The 19,080-nt window shown below is 46.4% G+C and overlaps 1 protein-coding gene across 1 annotated transcript in view; it reads left to right on the forward strand.

Moving 5' to 3' along the window:
* Window positions 1-19,080, forward strand: part of TENM4 (teneurin transmembrane protein 4) — a 1,459,233-nt gene that overhangs the window by 1,295,014 nt on the left and 145,139 nt on the right. The window contains exon 16 of the mRNA XM_060274010.1: window positions 16,984-17,085. Coding sequence (XP_060129993.1) covers window positions 16,984-17,085 — 102 coding nt within the window. The remainder of the gene's footprint in view (window positions 1-16,983; window positions 17,086-19,080) is intronic.

Raw genomic sequence — 19,080 nt, forward strand, 5'->3', positions numbered from 1 at the left:
GAAACCAGGGATTTGTGGAGTGGTATCAAGACCAACTTTGGTGTTAGTGACAGGCGAATCTGTCCGTTTCTCATTTTTCCAATCTTCAGTTCAATTCTTCACATTTACAAAATCAGAGTGAAATGTGGGGGGGGGGTTGGGGGGAGCAATTTCCCCATATATAATGCATTCTTAATGTTGTTTTCAGTAAGATGTGCAATTTTACGCACTTTATCTCTGCGTTTTTGTGCCCATCATTTGGCTGGAGAACTATGTTGCAAAATTCGGGGGAGAACGAATTTTAAAAGATGTTTGTGTACTGTTTCAAAAAGTGTGGATTAGGTAGGTTTGCCTTTAAATCTGAAAAAACAAGTGTACCCCATAAGATATGTGTGTATATTTATTATTATTATTATTATTATTATTATTATTATCATCATCATCATCAGGACTTTTTTCGGTCAGAACTCACCAGAACTCAGTTCCAGCACCTCTCAGGTGGGCGCCATTGCCATTACAAGACAATAAGGGAGGCGTTCATGATGAGTTCTGGCACCTCTTTTTCTAGAAAAATATCAGGCTTATTGTTGTTGTTGTTGTTGTTGTTGTTGTTGTTGTTATTATTAATTATTATTATTTGCACCACAAGCATACCAAAAGCATGTCAGTTGTTGCATAAGGAGGTTTCTTTTCCTTTGGTCTCATGCACTATTGAGAACGGGTAGCATCAAATTTACTTCTATTTTTCTTCTTTTCCCATATATATATACCCAGTGTGTGTCCATTGTTCCTCTAGGCCTCGTTTCCTCACGGCCACTCCCTCTCAACCACAGCTTGTCAATTTGCTCAGCATTTCAGCTAGGTAACTTCTCTTGATCTAAGCGTTTCTACAAAAGGTTCATTGACTGGCATAATTACTTTAGCTTCAGGGTCAAGGAAAGGTTTACATAATTTTAAACTTAATTCACATGCATTTTTTTATTTTTTTTATTTTCGGAGAGGGTTGTTGCTATTACATTTCTCCAAAGACCCGAATTCAACCTTTGCGACAAGGCCTGCAGTGTTAGCCGCAGTTGTTACCGGAGGAACCTGCCCCTGCGAACCTGGAAACCCGAGTTCAGTATGGTTTGAGTTTCTGCCCTTTATATAAGACTGAGCGCTCTCTGTTAGGTGTATAATGTTCTTGGACCCTCGGATAATGTAAGCAAAGCATGTTTTGTTCCTGTTTCACATTATAGAACTGGCTGGCTCGTATTTCCATGTAAGCCCTAGCAGCGTAGAGTATAAATTAGCGGGTGCAGGGGGTTTCTTTCGGAGAGGGGGTGCGTACCGAACTGTTTGTATATTTTGGCACACAGATATAAAATCTTTATGGCCCCCAAACAATGGGGCTTCTTAAGAACGGCAGTTTTCCCCAAGACTTGCTCTTAACTCGTACCCGTAAAAGCGAAGGGCTTGCATACATGAGTGTGCAATTGAGCACATCCCTGCGTACGAAGCTGTTAAAAAGCTAACACTTTTTGACTGTTAACCAGAGTTTTTCTCGAAGTGGGTGGGTGCGGATGAAAACACCGTGACTTGACCTACCTCATTCAAAGGACGGCTTTCATTGCAAAACATAAGGAATTCTCTCTCTCTCTCTCTCTCTATATATATATATAGTTGTACCTTGGAAGTCAAACGGAATATAGTCCGGAATCCCGTTCAACTTCCAAAACGTTCAAAAACTAAAGCGCTATTTTTAGTCATTTCCTCCTGCATCTTTTATAATCATCCTTTTGCATCTCCATTACATCCAAAATTCACCATTAAACTACAGGTGTTATTCCAATCCTACTAACAATTTTTACTGTTTACAATGGTTTATAAGTTAAATTTTAAATTTCCCCCATCCTTTATTACAATTTTGTTCTTCCGGATTTTTGAGTCTTCCGGACATTTTTGCCATTTAAGCATAATCCATCCACTTGATCTGCCATTCTTCTCTGGTCGGGACTTTATCATCTTTCCACCTCTGGGCCAATAACATCCGAGCAGCCGTGGTTGCATACATAAATAGTCTTTTCTGTTCCGTTGGGATTTCGGCACCTAAAATTCCTTTAAAAAAGGCTTTGGGTTTTTTAGAAAAAGTTATTTTAAACATTTTCCCCCTAATTCATTATATATAATCTCCCAAAATTCTTTTACTATCTTACATGTCCACCACATATGATAGAAGGTGCCTTCAAGAATTTTTTTCCTCAACCCTGCAACCAATAGGGTGAGATACTGTGTATATGGGGGGGAAATCATTTGTGGAGACACATGGGATCTCCCCAAAGCTGGGCGAGTGGCAGAGGCGGAGCTAGCTGCTCCGGGACCTGGAGTGGTGCACAACGGGGGCAGGACCATGGGGGTGGAGCCAGCATCCGGTGGGGCAAGCATCCAGGAGGGCGGGTTGAGCGTCCCAGGAGGGTGCCGACCACGGCAAGCATCCCAGGGGGTGAGACATCCAGGGTAGGCTTGGGAGTTGCAGGCAGACGGCACGCCGAATGTCACCCCCCTCAGTGATGACACTCGAGGCGGACCGCCCCCTTCCCCCACCCCTGGCAAGTGGGTGTTCTGAGGTGGCGGGTCACCCCTTCGATTTGCACAGCTTCTGAGGCAAGCCGAGCTTCCCTGGGAAACACGAGGCCTCGTGCTTTGCCATAGCTGTGCACCAGAATTAGAAATAGAGAAACCCAGATGGATATGCAGTTGCCTGAGACACCTGCTAAGAGAGATTTTGGATCATGATAAAGTGGAAGTTGCTTCTGTTTGTGACTGTGCTAAATTTATTTATCTTGTGGTGTGGCAGCACCTACCCGTTGGAACTCCTTGCCTGTTGACATTAGGCAGATGTTTAGGGAAGCTTTTAATGTTTAACAGATCATTGTATTTTAATATTTTGTTGGAAGCCGCCCAGAGTGGCTGGGGAAACCCAGCCAGATGGGTGGGGTATAAAGAATAAATTGATGATGATGATGATGATGATGATGATGTCTTCACTGTACTCTTTTTCAGAGCCTACTGGAAATATTTTTGTTCAGGCAAGTCTACCCAGATAGTTAGAATTCTGAGGTGTTATTTAGTTTATCGCTTGTTTTAATTTTAATTTTTAAAGTTTGAATAGATTTTTACTAATCATTTTACTGTTTCATTCTTCTTGTTAAACTGCTTTGAGGTTTCTTACGCTCAAGCAGTTTGTCAATTTTATGAAATAAATAAATGTAGACCATACCATCATTACTGTAGTCAGAAACATTCATTAGGTCTTTGGGAGTTTCCTGTGCGGTAGGAGGGGGCATGCATTGCTTATTTGCATCAACAGCCTTGATGTAAGGAATCTAGTGTGTTTTCCACTTTAATTTTAGTAATATTTAAAATCAGAGCTTTCCAACCTTTCCATGTTGGTGACATACTTTTAAGACATGCACCATTCCATGGCACAGCAATTCACTTTTACTAGCAAACCAGAGGTTAAACTAACCCCTTTCCAGCCCTGGGAAGAGCTTAGGGAGCATTCGCACGACAAACCCACACTAACCTGTCGAAAGCTCTGATTTAATGAAGTAAGTGTCACGCAGCCCAAGTCCTAGAGCGCTTGCACTCACTGGCCACAACAATAGGAGGAAGACAGCAAAAGACTCACTCTTGCTTTCAGTTTCTCATTTGAATACCGCATGCTTGTGTTTCCCAATAGCTTCCTAGGTAAAAGGGCTAAAGGCATCTTTTGGGGGGGGGATTGAAAGAAAGCTGAAAAGCCAAGGGGGGAGGCAGCAGGAATATCCTTGAAGGAGCCCTGCTCCTGCAGCTGTTTCCACCCACCTCTGTGGCTACTGCCTGGCCTTCCAAGTTAATATGCACTTGTGGAAATGATTTGTCCCTTGTTTCTAAAATGGCCTTCAACTTCTCATTTGAAGAGAAACTCAAAAGCCAGCACTGGCCTTGCTCCCAGCTAGAAAAGCAGAGATTGTAATATTGTTGTTGTTTAGTCGTGTCCGACTCTTTGTGACCCCATGGACCAGAGCACGCCAGGCACTCCTTTTCTTCCACTGCTTCCCGCAGTTTGGTCAAACTCATTTTAGTAGTAGTAATAATAATAATAATAATAATAATAATAATAATAATAATTTATTATTTATACCCCACCAATCTGGCTGGGTTTCCCCAGACACTCTGGGCAGCTTCCAATAGAAAAATAAAACACGGTGATCTATTAAACATTAAAAGCCTCCCTAAACAGGGCTGCCTTCAGATGTCTTCTAAAAGTCTGGTAGTTGTTTTTCTCTTTGACATCTGATGGGAGGGTGTTCCACAGGGCGGGCGCCACCACCGAGAAGGCCCTCTGCCTGGTTCCCTGCAACTTGGCTTCTCGCAATGAGGGAACTGCCAGAAGGCCCTCGGTGCTGGACCTCAGTGTCCGGGCAGAACGATGGGGGTGGAGACGCTCCTTCAGGTATACTGGACCGAGGCCATTTAGGGCTTTAAAGGTCAGCACCAACACTTTGAACTGTGCTCGGAAACGTAGCTTCGAGAACACTCTCGTCCTCTGTCGTCCCCTTCTCCTTGTGCCCTCAATCTTTCCCAACATCAGGGTCTTTTCCAGGGAGTCTTCTCTTCTCATGAGGTGGCCAAAGTATTGGAGCCTCAGCTTCACAATCTGTCCTTCCAGTGAGCACTCAGGGCTGATTTCCTTGAGAATGGATAGGTTTGATCTTCTTGCAGTCCATGAGACTCTCAAGTGTCTCCTCCAGCACCATAATTCAATTCAATTCAATTCTTCGGCGATCAGCCGAATTCATGGTCCAGCTCTCACTTCCATACATCACTACTGGGAAAACCAGTAATATACTGAAAATAAAGCAGCTTCCTGCTTACAAGTGAAAGGACCTGCAACTTGAACTCCAAAGGTTGCATAATTGTTGTTTCCTCTAGTCTTCTGCAAGTGTTTGTATGAGTTTAAAGGAGAGGGAGAGGGAGAGAATATATATATGCACAGAAACCCTTTAGTAGACTTAACATTCAGTCCCTGGGGCAAATTGGAGAGAAGAGAGTGCTTCATTTTAGCACAGCAAAACATAGGTTTAAAAATATCCCGACTTTGGGGAGGGCAGAGCGAGACCTAGAAACAAAAAGGGGAATTAACCGCAGCCTATTATTTCCCTTTCTTTTCCTCCCCGTCTAAAGCAAGCGCGGGCAGCATACCTTTTGGCATTAGGAAATCAAACTTGGCGGATCAGACCAAGGCCAAACTAGTCTAGCATCCTTTCCCCAACAGCAGCCAGCCAGATGTCTTTGTAACCTCACAAGCAGAGCTTGAAAAAGCGGTAGCTTTCTTCGTTTGTCCCCAGGCGCCTGACATTCAGAGCAGCGATGAGTGGATTTCTTTGGTTCTTCTCCTGCATTGTTCCTCTGCCCTGCACCACGTCGCTCCTGAATCCCAGTTTAACTAGGAGGATTTCTGAAATTGAATTGAAGCATGCACAGTTACCTGCCCCCTTTCCGCTCCTTTGATTCCCTTTGTGTCGTTTCCCACCTCTGTGTTCCTGAGGCACATGTTCTCGCTGATGAACATAAGGCGACTCCTGCTGCATCTGACTAAAGGCCTATCCGCTCCGGCCTTCTTTTCTCACAGCGGGAAACTAGATGCCTATGGAAAGCCTGCAAGCGGGACATGAGGCCAGTGAAATTCTCCTGCTTGTGATTCCCAGAAAATGGCTTTCAGAGGCATAGTGGGTCTGATAGCAGAGGTAATACAGTCACCATAACTAATTAATCTTCCATGAATTTCCCTGACTGTCCGCCACCCATTCCTAAACTATAGTGGAACCTCGGTTTTCGAAGGTTGACGAACATTTCGGTTTTGGAATGCCGTAAACCCGGAAGTAAATGCTTCGGTTTTCGAACGCGCCTCGGAAGTCGAACATGCCATAAGGCTTCTGTATTTAGTTTTCCGTATTGAATTTTCAGTTTTTGAACGTTTTGGAACGTTCCGTTTTCCGTATTGAATTTTCAGTTTTGGAACGTTTTGGAACTCGAGAGGTCTTCTGGAATGGATTACGTTCGAAAACCGAGGTACCACTGTATCTATGTTGGTGCCGACCATTATATCTTGCAGTAGAGAATTCTGTACGGTGGAACCTCGGTTTATGAACACCTCAGTTTACGAATTTTCGGTTTACGAACGCCGTGGACCCATCTGGAACGGATTAATTCACTTTCCATTACTTTCAATGGGAAAGTTCGCTTCAGTTTATGAACGCTTCAGTTTATGAACAGACTTCCGGAACCAGTTGTGTTCATAAACTGAGTTACCACTGTAATTTAATAACTGTGCTCTGTGAATAAGTTGTTGGCACCCATCTGCCTCGAGAGACAATGGAGTGTGCCTCTGGGAGTGAAATGAAACTGCTGCATTAGTAGCACTAAATTGACCTCCCTGAGGCACAAGCCTGAGCTGTGTGTATGGAGGTCTTCAGCTGCCCAGAAGACAAGGCCCCTCTCTCAGCCTCGCTGGTGTGGTCCAAAGGAAAGAAGAGCAAGACGTTTGGCACCAGCTGGGCTGCAGGGGTTGCTGGAAGGAACCGCACAAGGTGCCATCTCAGGGACGCCAGATTTGTGTAGGGTTTATTCGTTAGCATTTCATAGAATCATAGAATTGGAAGGAACCACAAGGGCCATCCAGTCCAACCCCCTGCCAAGCAGGAAACACCATCAAAGCATTTTCTTCTCCTGAAGATATCCTGCAAGGCAGTGGAGTTTTCCTTCTTCTAGATTCCTTCCCACGTTGACAAGCCCCATCTGCCCCTCACCTCCCTCTACACCATGTGCAAAAACTGCACGCCAGCTGAGCTGTAGTGCTGTGTCCAGTTCTGGCAGAAACGGCTTGAACCAGTGGCTTCAAACAACAGGAAAAGAGATTCCAACTAAACATCAGAAAAAAAAAAATTCTGAAAGAGCTGTTGGGCAGTGGAACGGTCTTCCTTGGGAGGTTGTGAACTCTCCTTCCTTGCAGGTTTTTAAGCAGAGGTTGGATAGCCATCTGTCATGGATCTTGTGGCTAGGTGACCCACAGGGCACCTATGATTCTTGTTGTTGTTTAGTCGTTTAGTCGTGTCCGACTCTTCGGGACCCCATGGACCAGAGCATGCCAGGCACCCCTGTCTTCCACTGCCTCCCGCAGTTTTGGTCAAACTCATGTTCGTAGCTTCGAGAACACTGTCCAACCATCTCGTCCTCTGTCGTCCCCTTCTCCTAGTGCCCTCAATCTTTCCCAACATCAGGGTCTTTTCCAGGGAGTCTTCTCTTCTCATGAGGTGGCCAAAGTATTGTAGCCTCAGCTTCAGGATCTGTCCTTCCAGTGAGCACTCAGGGCTGATTTCCTTCAGAATGGAGAGGTTTGATCTTCTTGCAGTCCATGGGACTCTCAAGAGTCTCCTCCAGCACCATAATTCAAAAGCATCAATTCTTCGGCGATCAGCCTTCTTTATGGTCCAGCTCTCACTTCCATACATCACTACTGGTAAAACCACAGCTTTAACTATACGGACCATTGTAGGCAAGGTGATGTCTCTGCTTTTTAAGATTCTATGACTCCCCATTTTACATGATTTCACTGATGCGCAATTGGGTTTGGAATGGAACCGCTGCGTAAATGGGGAGTCACCTGTATATAAGGACCATCTTCTTCAGAGGAAATAATAATAATAATTTATTATTTATACCCAACCGAAAAATGAAATAAAATAATCGATTAAAGATTAAAAGCCTCCCTAAACAGGGCTGCCTTCAGATGTCTTCTAAAATTCTGGTAGCTGTTTTTCTCTTTGACATCTGATGGGAGGGCGTTCCACAGGGCGGGCGCCACTACCGAGAAGGCCCTCTGCCTGGTTCCCTGTAAATTTGCTTCTCGCAGTGAAGGAACTGCCAGAAGGCCCTCGGTGCTGGACCTCGGTGTCCGGGCAGAATGATGGGGGTGGAGACGCTCCTTCAGGTATACTGGACCGAGGCCATTTAGGGCTTTAAAGGTCAGCACCAACACTTTGAACTGTGCTCTTTGAAGTGTACTTTGAAGTGTACTCAACCCTGAATTGCAGTGTGAGAGGCTTGTTGTATTCATGTGCTGGAGGCAAAGACTGTATACTGTACGTTTGGGAACAAGACTCTGAAGCTGTCAGTCCATCTGATCCAGCATAGCTTGTTTCTTGCTCCTATGTTCTAATCTGCCCCCCCCCCCCCGGTCTGGTCAGAGGTAACGCACATCTATACTATTGAACAAGTGCTTTAATATGCCCATTACTTAGGCGCAAGAAGAAAGTTCAGCCAATGCCAGGGAGAAAAAACCAGCAGCAATGGCCAAAGTGTGCAAATTTGGGACAGGCATCAAGTCCTTTTTTTCTAATTGCCCACATTTTTTTTAGCCTACACTTGGAGAACCATGTCTTTAAGTCTGCAGAAGCGTAGATGAAGCATTCGGCTTGGCGCGGGTGTCTGCACCAACCAGCTTACTGACATGTGTGATAAATGACCAACATTAGAAGGTACGGAAAAGGAATAAGAAAGAGCAAGAATTTTGAGGACGTGGCCTCATGATTCCCGAGAAATTATCATTCATTTGCTGGGCTTCCCTTGCCTTCATCAATCAGTATTAACGGTGTTTTGCCACATTATCTGTAGGGTGGCGGCGGCGAGCTGAGCTTCCATCATTCGGACACGTTGGGCAATACGTGCATGAGCTGATTTGTGACAGATGTGCAGGGAAGCAAAACTAGTCAGTGTTGAGACCTAAGTGTCTTGCTAATTCTTTAAATGATAATTAGCTTAAACCAAAAATCACCTTATCCTTCTGCAATGTATCCTCTTAACACCCTAATAGCGAACTCGGGTGATGTGTGCCAATATCTGTGGAGCCAGAACTTCTGCTATGTACCCATTACATAGCACCAGGCAGAGGGCCTTCTCGGTGGTGGCGCCCGGCCTGTCGAATGCCCTCCCATCAGATATTAAAGAGAAAAACAGCTACCAGATTTTTAGAAGACATCTGAAGGCAGCCCTGTTTAGGGAGGCTTTTAATGTTTAATAGATTATTTTATTTCATTTTTCTGTTGGAAGCCGCCCAGAGTGGCTGGGGAAACCCAACCAGATGGGTGGGGTATAAATATTATTATTATTATTATTATTATTATTATTATTATTATTAGTGCAGAGGTCGGCAAGGTTTAGCTTGCCTGGGCCGGTTCACTCCAGTGGAGATTTCTCCATGGGCTGGATCGCGCTCGCTCGCACCCGTGATTTCCGGTTTAGCGCAGCGTGCAGGGACTCACTGAGTGGGCGGCTCGGTTCAGGGGTGGCTTGGGGGCCGGTTAAACGACCTCCGTGGGCTGCTTGTGGCCCATGGGCCTTAGGTTGCATTAGCGGCTTGTAAAGCGGTGAGGTCGTCCTCATTCCCCCCCTTCCCCCCAGCTGTGTTCCAATTTGCTTTTTTTTATGTTGCTTTTCACACCTGAGAGAAAGTGTGGATGTCTTCACCCCGACACCCATTGTTTCCCCCCCTTCAAACTCCAGTTCACTGGAGCCATCATCTGAGCATGTGCAACAGTTGGCTGAACTGTACACACCTCAGCTGAACCACAGCTTTCGTTTTCTAATTGTTCGGAAGCTGGCTTGAGGGAAAGCACATCAAACAGGAGTGTTTCTCGGGAAGCTGCAGGATACCTATGGACTGTGACTTAAAAAGCAAGTCCACTTGGCTTCAGACACTAGTAGTGGGAGCACAATGGACCCAGGAGTAAGGGGTGAGGCACTCACTGCCTTAGCCGCAAAGGAACTAGAGGGGATCTCTCAGTGTTCACAAGGAAGACCAAGATATGTAGAGTTACAGATATTATTTTTAAAAAACAAAGAGGGAAAACAAAACAAACAAACAAAGATTTGTTGTATGCTGTATGCTCTAGGCTAGATTACTGCAACATGTTATATGTGGGGCTTCCTCTTAAATGGTTCTGAAATTTCAGCTGCTGCAGAATTGAGGAGCCCGGTTGCTCACCGGGGCAAGTTGGCTTCAGCGTATAATGCCAGTACTGCCCTGGCTGCCACTTAGTTTCCAGACCCAGTTTAAAGTGCTGGTTTTGACCTATAAAGCCTTACATGGCTTGAGACTGCAGTAACTCAAGGACTGCCTCTCCCTATTTAAACCAACCCGGACCCTGCAATCACCACCTGAGGCTTTTCTTTGTGTACCTCCTCCGTGAGAGGTCCAGACGGTGGCAACACAAGAACAGGGCCTTTTCTGCAGTGGCTCCCCGTCTGTGGAATGCTCTCCCCAGTGATGCTCGCCTGGCGCCTTCATTGCATATTTGTAGGCACCACAATCATCAGAAAGGGATTCCCTCGCATCAGGGTTGCTGCTGCCAGCCTTAATATCACACTTGCAAGACATCTTTCTAACACAGAGCTGGTTGGCCAATGGGCCTGGTGTCTCTCTGCAGCCACAGCAGGCGCCGCAACCTTCCAACAATTGGAGTTCACCCCCCAAAGGCACGCAAGAGTTAGGATTTGGCTGCAGCTTCCAGAAAGCCCACGGTACAAGTTCACCTTCTGGCTGGTGACATGTAATATCGCACCTTTGCAGTGTCCACAGCCAGCTCCGTTGTGCACCACAACACAGAAACCAGGAGGAAGGGAAGCAGCCGTAGTACTGTAGCTGATCTATTGCCCTGAGCCCATTTTGGCTGTTCTGCAGTCCAGAAGCCCGTTGGTTTCGACAGGGAGCGGCTGCTGTTGCAAAAACATGGACACAGGTGGTGCATGCAGTTGGCTGGCCTTTCACCTGCAGGAGCAAAGCAGAGCCGAGATCTGTTCCTTGAAACGGCTGGTTCTACAGTGCCCTCCCACCCGAGTCTGCCCTGCTAAATTCACACTGCTTGGGTTTTGTTGGGTTTTGTTTCTCCTTGGCGCCGGCTTGTTTGTTCCTCGATGCCTGGGGACCCGCGAGCAAAGCACGGAGGCTATAAAATATGTAACCCTTAACATGCATTTTCATTAGCAAAGCTTCTAATAAGGCCTGGTGTCGGGAAGGCATTGCCTTGGCCTCTAGCTCAAGAGAGACCGAGAGAGAGAGAGACCCCTAGTAATTAAGCATGATGCTACCCAGTAGATAAATAAGGAAGAAATACTGCAACATTTGCTGTTCTGCTGGCCCACCCAAGCCCGCCAGAGGGTGGATAATTAATCTGAAAGCGAGGTGGGGGAGGAAGAGGAGGAAGATCTATTGGGAGACCAGCCAATTTGTCCATCTCTTTAATATATATAATTGCATTTTGTCCAGAGAAAAAGTAATTCACATGGGTAATTGCAGGGCAGGGCAAGGCAGCTTTAACAAGCTCGCCGCACCATATCAGGCTCACTGCTTGCCAACTGGCAAGTGTTTCGTGACTCCGCTGTCTCCAAGGTCTGCATTGTGGGTCGCGGGGGGGGGGGGCTAAACAGGCTCCCACAGCTCCGTGAACAGATGGCCCGAGAGGAGACAGGAGTAGTCAACGTGTTGCCTTTAGATGTTCGCACTGCGCAAGTTTCACCAGGTTTCTCGGTCGCGTGGCAGAGCTGAGAGAGGTTTGGAATGGTTGTAAGTTTCTCTCGCCCACGTCCTGCTCCCGGAACACCCTTTTTTTGGGGGGGGGGGACTCAATGCCGGCTTATATTCCTTACCATTTTATATTCCACGATTTGGTCCTGCCTGAGCTGGGATGAAGGACTTGCACCAATGTAGCCCTGGGACAGCCCCAATGCCCGCCTGTTCCAAACTCGCTTACCTTGGCAGATGTTGGGTTTGGGGTGGATGAGGTAAAAGGCAGGTGGTTAAACACCGCAAAATGCTCTAGGTTCAGGTAGGTAGCCATGTTGGTCTGACGCAGTCGAAATATATATAAAAAATAAAAAATTGTCTAGTAGCTTGCACTCTGCTCTATTCAGCTGACAGTCCTTTAAAAAGGAGAAAAACAGCAACTGCTGGATTAAGACCTAGTAAGAGCAGTTACTAGTAAGAGCTGTTACGAGCCATAAAGAAGGCTGATCGCCAAAGAATTGATGCTTTTGAATTATGGTGCTGGAGGAGACTCTTGAGAGTCCCATGGACTGCAAGAAGATCAAACTGATCCATTCTGAAGGAAATCGGCCCTGAGCGCTCACTGGAAGGACAGATCCTGAAGCTGAGGCTCCAATACTTTGGCCACCTCATGAGAAGTCTCCCCGGAAAAGACCCTGATGTTGGGAAAGATTGAGGGCACTAGGAGAAGGGGATGACAGAGGACAAGATGGTTGGACAGTGTTCTCGAAGCTAAGAACATGAGTTTGACCAAACTGCGGGAGGCAGTGCAAGACAGGAGTGCCTGGCATGCTATGGTCCATGGGGTCACGAAGAGTCAGACATGACTAAACGACTAAACAACAACAACAACAACAACAACAACAACAAGAGCTGTTGGGCAGTGGAACGATCTCCCTTGGGAGGTTATGGACTCTCCTTCCTTGGACGTTTCTAAGCAGCGGTTGGATGGCCATCTGCCATGGATGCTTTAGCTGAGATTCTTGCATTGGAGGGGGTTGGACTGGATGACCGTTGGGTCCCCTTCCAACTCTACTACTCTGTTATTCTAAGCTGGATTCAAATCCCTGTTATCTTGAGCAAATCAGATCCTTGTGGCATAAGTGGGCCTTTTTTCTAACTCAGCGGGGTTCGTCTTTCAAGTTCAGACCTCTCTTTAGAGCAGTGTGTACCCCTCTCCTTTTATTGGAGATGAAGTAATTTGAAAGCCAGGTGACACCTGGCTTGAGAGCAGTACACGCGAAAAGGATCTAGGAGTCCTGGTAGACCACAAACTTGACATGAGTCAACAGTGTGATGCAGCAGCTAACAAAGCCAATGGAATTCTGGGCTGCATCAATAGGAGTATAGCATCTAGATCAAGGGAAGTAATAGTACCACTGTATTCTGCTCTGGTCAGACCTCACCTGGAGTACTGTGTCCAGTTCTGGGCACCACAGTTCAAGAAGGATACTGACAAGCTGGAACGTGTCCAGAGGAGGGCAACCAAAATGGTCAAAGGCTTGGAAACAATGCCTCATGAGGAACGGCTTAGGGAGCTGGGTATGTTTAGCCTGGAGAAGAGAAGATTAAGGGGTGATATGATAGCCATGTTCAAATATATCAAAGGATGTCATATAGAGGAGGGAGAAAGGTTGTTTTCTGCTGCTCCAGAGAAGCAGACATGGAGCAATGGATTGAAAATACAAGAAAGAAGCTTCCACCTAAACATTAGGAAGAACTTCCTGACAGTAAGAGCTGTTCGGCAGTGGAATTTGCTGCCAAGAAGTGTGGTGGAGTCTCCTTCTTTGGAGGTCTTTAAGTAGAGGCTTGACAGGCATATGTCAAGAATGATTTGATGGTGTTTCCTGCTTGGCAGGGGGTTGGACTGGATGGCCCTTGTGGTCTCTTCCAACTCTATGATTCTATGATTCTATGAAATCATCATCATCCCACCGGATTGGTCCCAGTAGAAATATCTTTTACGTCAAAGTTCAGTGACCAGTGCCTCACAGTGAGCAGTGCATCATCTAGAAAGGCTCTTGTTTTTAAGACCTCTTTTATTGGGTTGTTCAATGGTTAATTTTTGTGAGAGGCTCAGTTTTTGTGAAATGGCTCAGTTACCGCAAAGACCTGAATCAAGGTCTTTAAAAAAAAGAGAGAGGAGTTGTTTCCTCACTGTTTCCATTGTTTCTCAGTGGGGGGAGGGGGAACAGATCTAGCTAAGTTAAGGCCGCTCCTATATAATTACATCCCATTTTAATATGACACACATTGCATGGAGCGTGAACCAGGAACAATAGACTCAAACGAACCATGCTATTTTGTCATTTCACCAAACGCCATACACACACTGCCGTACCTGCCTTTATGCAAACGTCGGCGAATAAATCATCAAAATGATATTTATTTTCTCTTCGGGGGTAAAATAAATAAATAAATAAATTAAAAGGTGTGTTTAATAAGCCATGTGTGTTTTTTCCTGTATTAAAAGCAAATTGTAAACACTAATAGTTTGAGCTGTCATTAAAACAAAATGAAGTGCTGGGCACAGTTTTCCTTTGCTTATTGGCTTTCTGAAGACGAGAAGTAGTTTATGTTTCTGGTTTTTCTGGCGTTGTTTAGTAAAAGCATTACATCGTATATGGAATAAATTAATGCTGCCTGCTCAGGCAAGAAGCAGGAGTTCTGTTACTTAGATATTTTGAATTGTGTAAATGATGACACAGCTTAAGGATGTCGTCTTTCAAGAAGTTGCTCTGGACGTCTCTGATTTTGATACAGCTTTTGATTCTTTGCGTTTAATTGACTTTGACATCCTCCGAAGTCGGAATTTGCTAAAATAAATCAATGCACTGTAAGAAAATAAACAATTAGGCAAGTATCCTAATCTGTTGATCTGTTAAGGGGTAAGGCTACAGCGGAGTGGGACAAGCATCTGCTTTGCATGAAGGTCCCAGGTCCAATCCCCGCTGGCGTCTCCAGGAAGGGGCTGGGAATGTCTCTGGCACGAAACCAGCTGCACAAATATAAGATATGGGGCACCTGACTTACTAGCAGTACATGTGAAAAGGATCTGGGGGTCTTGGTGGACCACAAGCTTAATATGAGTCCACAGTGTGACGCAGCAGCAAAAAAAAGCTGATGCTATTCTAGGCTGCATCAACCGAAGTCTAGTGTCTGGAGGCGGTTGGATGGATGGTGGCTAACAGATTGAGGTTGAATCCTGACAAGACAGAAGTACTAGGGCTAGGGACAAAGGTGAGAGCTGTTTCCTAGTCCTGCTAGATCTCTCAGCAGCTTTTGACACCATCGACCATAACATCCTTCTGGACCGTCTAGAGGGGTTGGGAGCTGGGGGCACTGTCATACAGTGGTTCCACTCCTTCCTCCTGGGCCGTGTTCAGAAAGTGGTGGGGGGGATGAGTGTTCAGCCCCATGGGCTCTCACTTGTGGGGTGCCTCAGGGTTCTGTCCTCTCCCCCATGCTTTTTAACATCTATATGCAGCCGCTGGGAGAGATCATCAGGGGGTTTGGGCTGGGTGTTCATCAGTATGCGGATGATACCCAGCTCTACCTCTCTTTCAAATCAGAACCAGTGAAGGCAGTGAAGGTCCTGTGTGAGTGTCTGGAGGCGGTTGGAGGATGGATGGCGGCTAACAGATTGAGATTGAATCCTGACAAGACAGAAGTACTGTTTGTGGGGGACGGGGCGGGTGGGTGTGGAGGACTCCCTGGTTCTGAATGGGGTAACTGTGCCTTTGAAGGACCAGGTGTGCACCCTGGAGTTCATTTTGGACTCATAGCTGTCCATGGAGGCGCAGGTCAATTCTGTGTCCAAGGCAGCTGTCTATCAGCTCCATCTGGTACGCAGGCTGAGACCCTACCTGCCCACAGACTGTATCCCCAGAGTGGTGCATGCTCTAGTTACCTCTCACTTGGACTACTGCAATGCGCTCTATGTGGGGCTACCTTTGAAGGTGACTTGGAAACTACAACTAATCCAGAATGCGGCCGCTAGACTGGTGGCTGGGAGCGGCTGCCAAGACCATATAGCACCGGTCCTGAAAGACCTCCAATGGCCCCCAGTACGTTTCCGAGCACAATTCAAAGTGTTGGTGCTGACTTTGAAAGCCCTAAATGGCCTCAGCCCTGTATACCTGAAGCAGCGTCTCCACCCCCATCGTTCATCCCGGACACTGAGGTCCAGCTCCTAGGGCCTTCTGGCAGTTCCTTCACTGCAAGAAGTGAGGTTGCAGGGAACCAGGCAGAGGGCCTTCTCGGTAGGGGCACCCGCCCTGTGGAACGCCCTCCCTTCAGATGTCAAAGAAATAAACAACTACCTGACTTTTAGAAGACATCTGGAGGCAGCCCTGTTTAGGGAAGTTTTTAATGTTTAAAGTTTTGTTCTGTTTTAATGCTCTGTTGAAAGCCGCCCGGAGTGACTGGGGACACCCAGCCAGATGGGCGGGGTATAAATAATATGGTGTTATTAATAATTATTATTATTATTATTTCTAGATCAAGGGTAGTAATAGTTCCACTCTATTCTGCCTTGGTCAGACCACACATGGAATACTGTGTCCAATTCTGGGTACCACAATTTAAGAAGGATGTTAACAAGCTGGAATGAGGGCAGAGGAGGGCAACCAAGATGTGGCTGGGGCAACCCAGCCAGATAGGCGGGGGTAATATAATAAAATTACATTTATTGCTATAAGATGATCAAGGGTCTGGAAACCAAGCCTGATGAGGAACGGTTGAAGGAGCTGGGTATGTTTAGACTGGAAAAGAGGAGTCGGAGTTATGATGGGCATCTTCCAATCTCTAAACGGATGTCACGTAGAGGATGGAGCAAGCTTGTTTTCTCCTGCTCCGGAGGGTAGGACCCGAATCAATGGACTCACATTACAAGAAACCCCGGAGAGCTGCTGCCAGTTTGTGTAGACAACACTAGGCTAGGCTAAATAGGCCAGTGGTCTGGCTCAGTATAAGGCAGCTTCCTGTGTTCCTACGACAAACTTGGACCTTTTGGCACATATAGTGCCCACACAACGTTTTCCATGTTTGTTTTAATGCAAAGGGATCCTGCTGTTCCTGCAAAACTGGGCACATATAACTCTCACCTCTCTGGAATTGTATGGAGAAATCCACAATGGTTGGCGTTTAGTGTACATAATTGCTGTCACCCTAATGTAGGAAAGCTTTCTGCTCAATCGTCTGCTGCGGAGAATGAATTAAGCGTTGTTGCTTCTGTTTTCAAAACATATTCACTTATTATTAGATGTTTGCTGTTGAATTACGTTACCTTTTTTTTAATGGATGTTCTCCACTCCCATGACCAATGTCCTTTGCTTTTCCTTCAAACACTCTTTTGTTGTCTCTGTGTCTCCTTCCCACAGAATCAGTGGATAACTGCCCTAGCAACTGCTACGGGAACGGGGACTGTGTTTCTGGGACTTGCCATTGTTTCCTCGGCTTCCTGGGTCCCGATTGTGGACGAGGTAGGGATTCGGGTTAACTTTTGTTGTTGTTTGTCACTGTCCCTACTGTATCTTGTGGAAGGTGTTGGGGAGGGGGGCTTTCAGGCAAAGGGCAAGGGTTTATTCGGAGCCCACCCACCCCCTAGTCCAGGCATGTCCAACAGGTAGATCGTGATCTACCGGTAGATCACTGGACGTCTGCAGTAGATCACTGGTAGATCATTGGCTCCCCCCAAAGAGGCTGAACAACTGTGGCTCCCCTAAATAATGCTCGACATTTTATCTCCTCCCTGAAGAAACTCAACAACTTTGACCCAACCCCCCCCCAAAAAGGGGCCTTCCTCTTTCCTAAGAAAAGCCCAACAACTTTGACCTGAACCCCCCCCCCCAAAAGGGGGTAGATCACTGCCAGTTTTTAACTCTGTGAGTAGATCACAGTCTCTTGGGAGTTGGCCACCCCTGCTAGTCTATAAACAATTTTCCATACTTTTAGGTTTCTCTAGCTGAGACTCTGCAGGCCTCACTCCTCCCCACCACCACCAAACACACCCACCCCTTCCTTTTGGTTTCTGCATGTGAGCAAACAATGAGAACAATGACCCGTCAAGGGCACTGCCCCTTGGGGAAAGAATTGGTCTAAGAAGCTTAGCAATCACTATGTTTCATTGTTTGTCCAGCAACTGTCAATAGCTGGCTGAGCTTAGGCTGACCCTTTTTGCCCTCCTGTCAACCATAAGGTGGCCTCTGAGCAGCTTCTTTTCCTTGCCTGAACCTCAGAGGTTATCCTAGAGCAGGCATAGGCAAACGCGGCCCTCCAGATGTTTTGGGACTACAACTCCCATCATCCCTAGCTAACAGGGCCAGTGGTCAGGGATGATGGGAATTGTAGTCTCAAAAACATCTGGAGGGCCATGTTTGCCTATGCCTGTCCTAGAGAGCCTGCCCTAGGGCACTGAAGAAGGGAGGGCACCCAGGAGACGAGACTAGTCCAAGCAACCTCTTTAACTGAAGTTCCCACAAAGCCAAACCTTCAAAAAAAAGGTGGCTAGTCAAAAAGGTTTGTGAGGGTTTTTATTTCGCTTGCTGCAGTTATAGCCTGTGATGCTCCAAAAAAGGGGATTCAAGGCTTTGCACAGAAACCGAGGATGAAGCAAGTCAGTGCAAAATAGATTAAAGTGCACGAGACTTGACATAGGAAACATGCAAAACAACAAGGTCTGTGCTTTGTGTGAGGAGACAAACATGAATGGTACGCTTTGACCTTGAAACTAGAGCTGATGAAGAATAAACCGAAACAGGGCCTTGTTCTGGATTTCTAAAAACTGGATTGCTACTGGAATTTGTCTTATTATTATCAACTTGAAACTTTCTAAAAATTATTCCTTTACCTGGCCAGAGCTCTTGGAATCTTTTCATTTGATTTTGCATGAGGCCCCAGCATTGCTAAGGAGGGTTGGGGGTGTCCGTTGTCTGTTCTTAAGCTGAACCCCCCCCCCAAGTTCATTGGAGCGTCAAGTTGCCACCAGAAAAGGCTCCATTCTGGACCCTTAGCCTCACTCGCGTAGGCCTCTCAAAGAACCCAAGGTTTGCTGTGGCTCGTTCTCATAACAACAAAAAGGTTCCCAGAGCTGGCTCACAGTCCCCGTTACAAGACACACACACAAAAGGAAAAGGGTGTGGGGATGGAGGAGGAAAACAAGCAAGCTGCAGTCCTTAGAATGACCAGCCGGGATGGAAACCATTCAGGTAGCCTGACAGAACAGCTGCTGGTGGGGAACAGCTGAACAGAACCAAAAGCAGCTGGTCTCTCAGCAGAGGCAATGGAATAAACAACCCATCTCAGGCTTAATAGATGTTGTGCGTTTTGGCAGAAGCTCCGGATTCAGCATCCCCAGAAACCTTTCACGGCAGGCTTGTGCTGGTAGTTAGGTCAGGCACGGGGACAGCTGAGCTCAGGAAGCCACATGAGCCATTAATTGGAAATACGATGTGAAAATATAGAGCATGGGAATAGAT

This window comes from Zootoca vivipara, chromosome 4 (assembly GCF_963506605.1).
Source record: "Zootoca vivipara chromosome 4, rZooViv1.1, whole genome shotgun sequence".
NCBI lineage: Eukaryota > Metazoa > Chordata > Lepidosauria > Squamata > Lacertidae > Zootoca > Zootoca vivipara.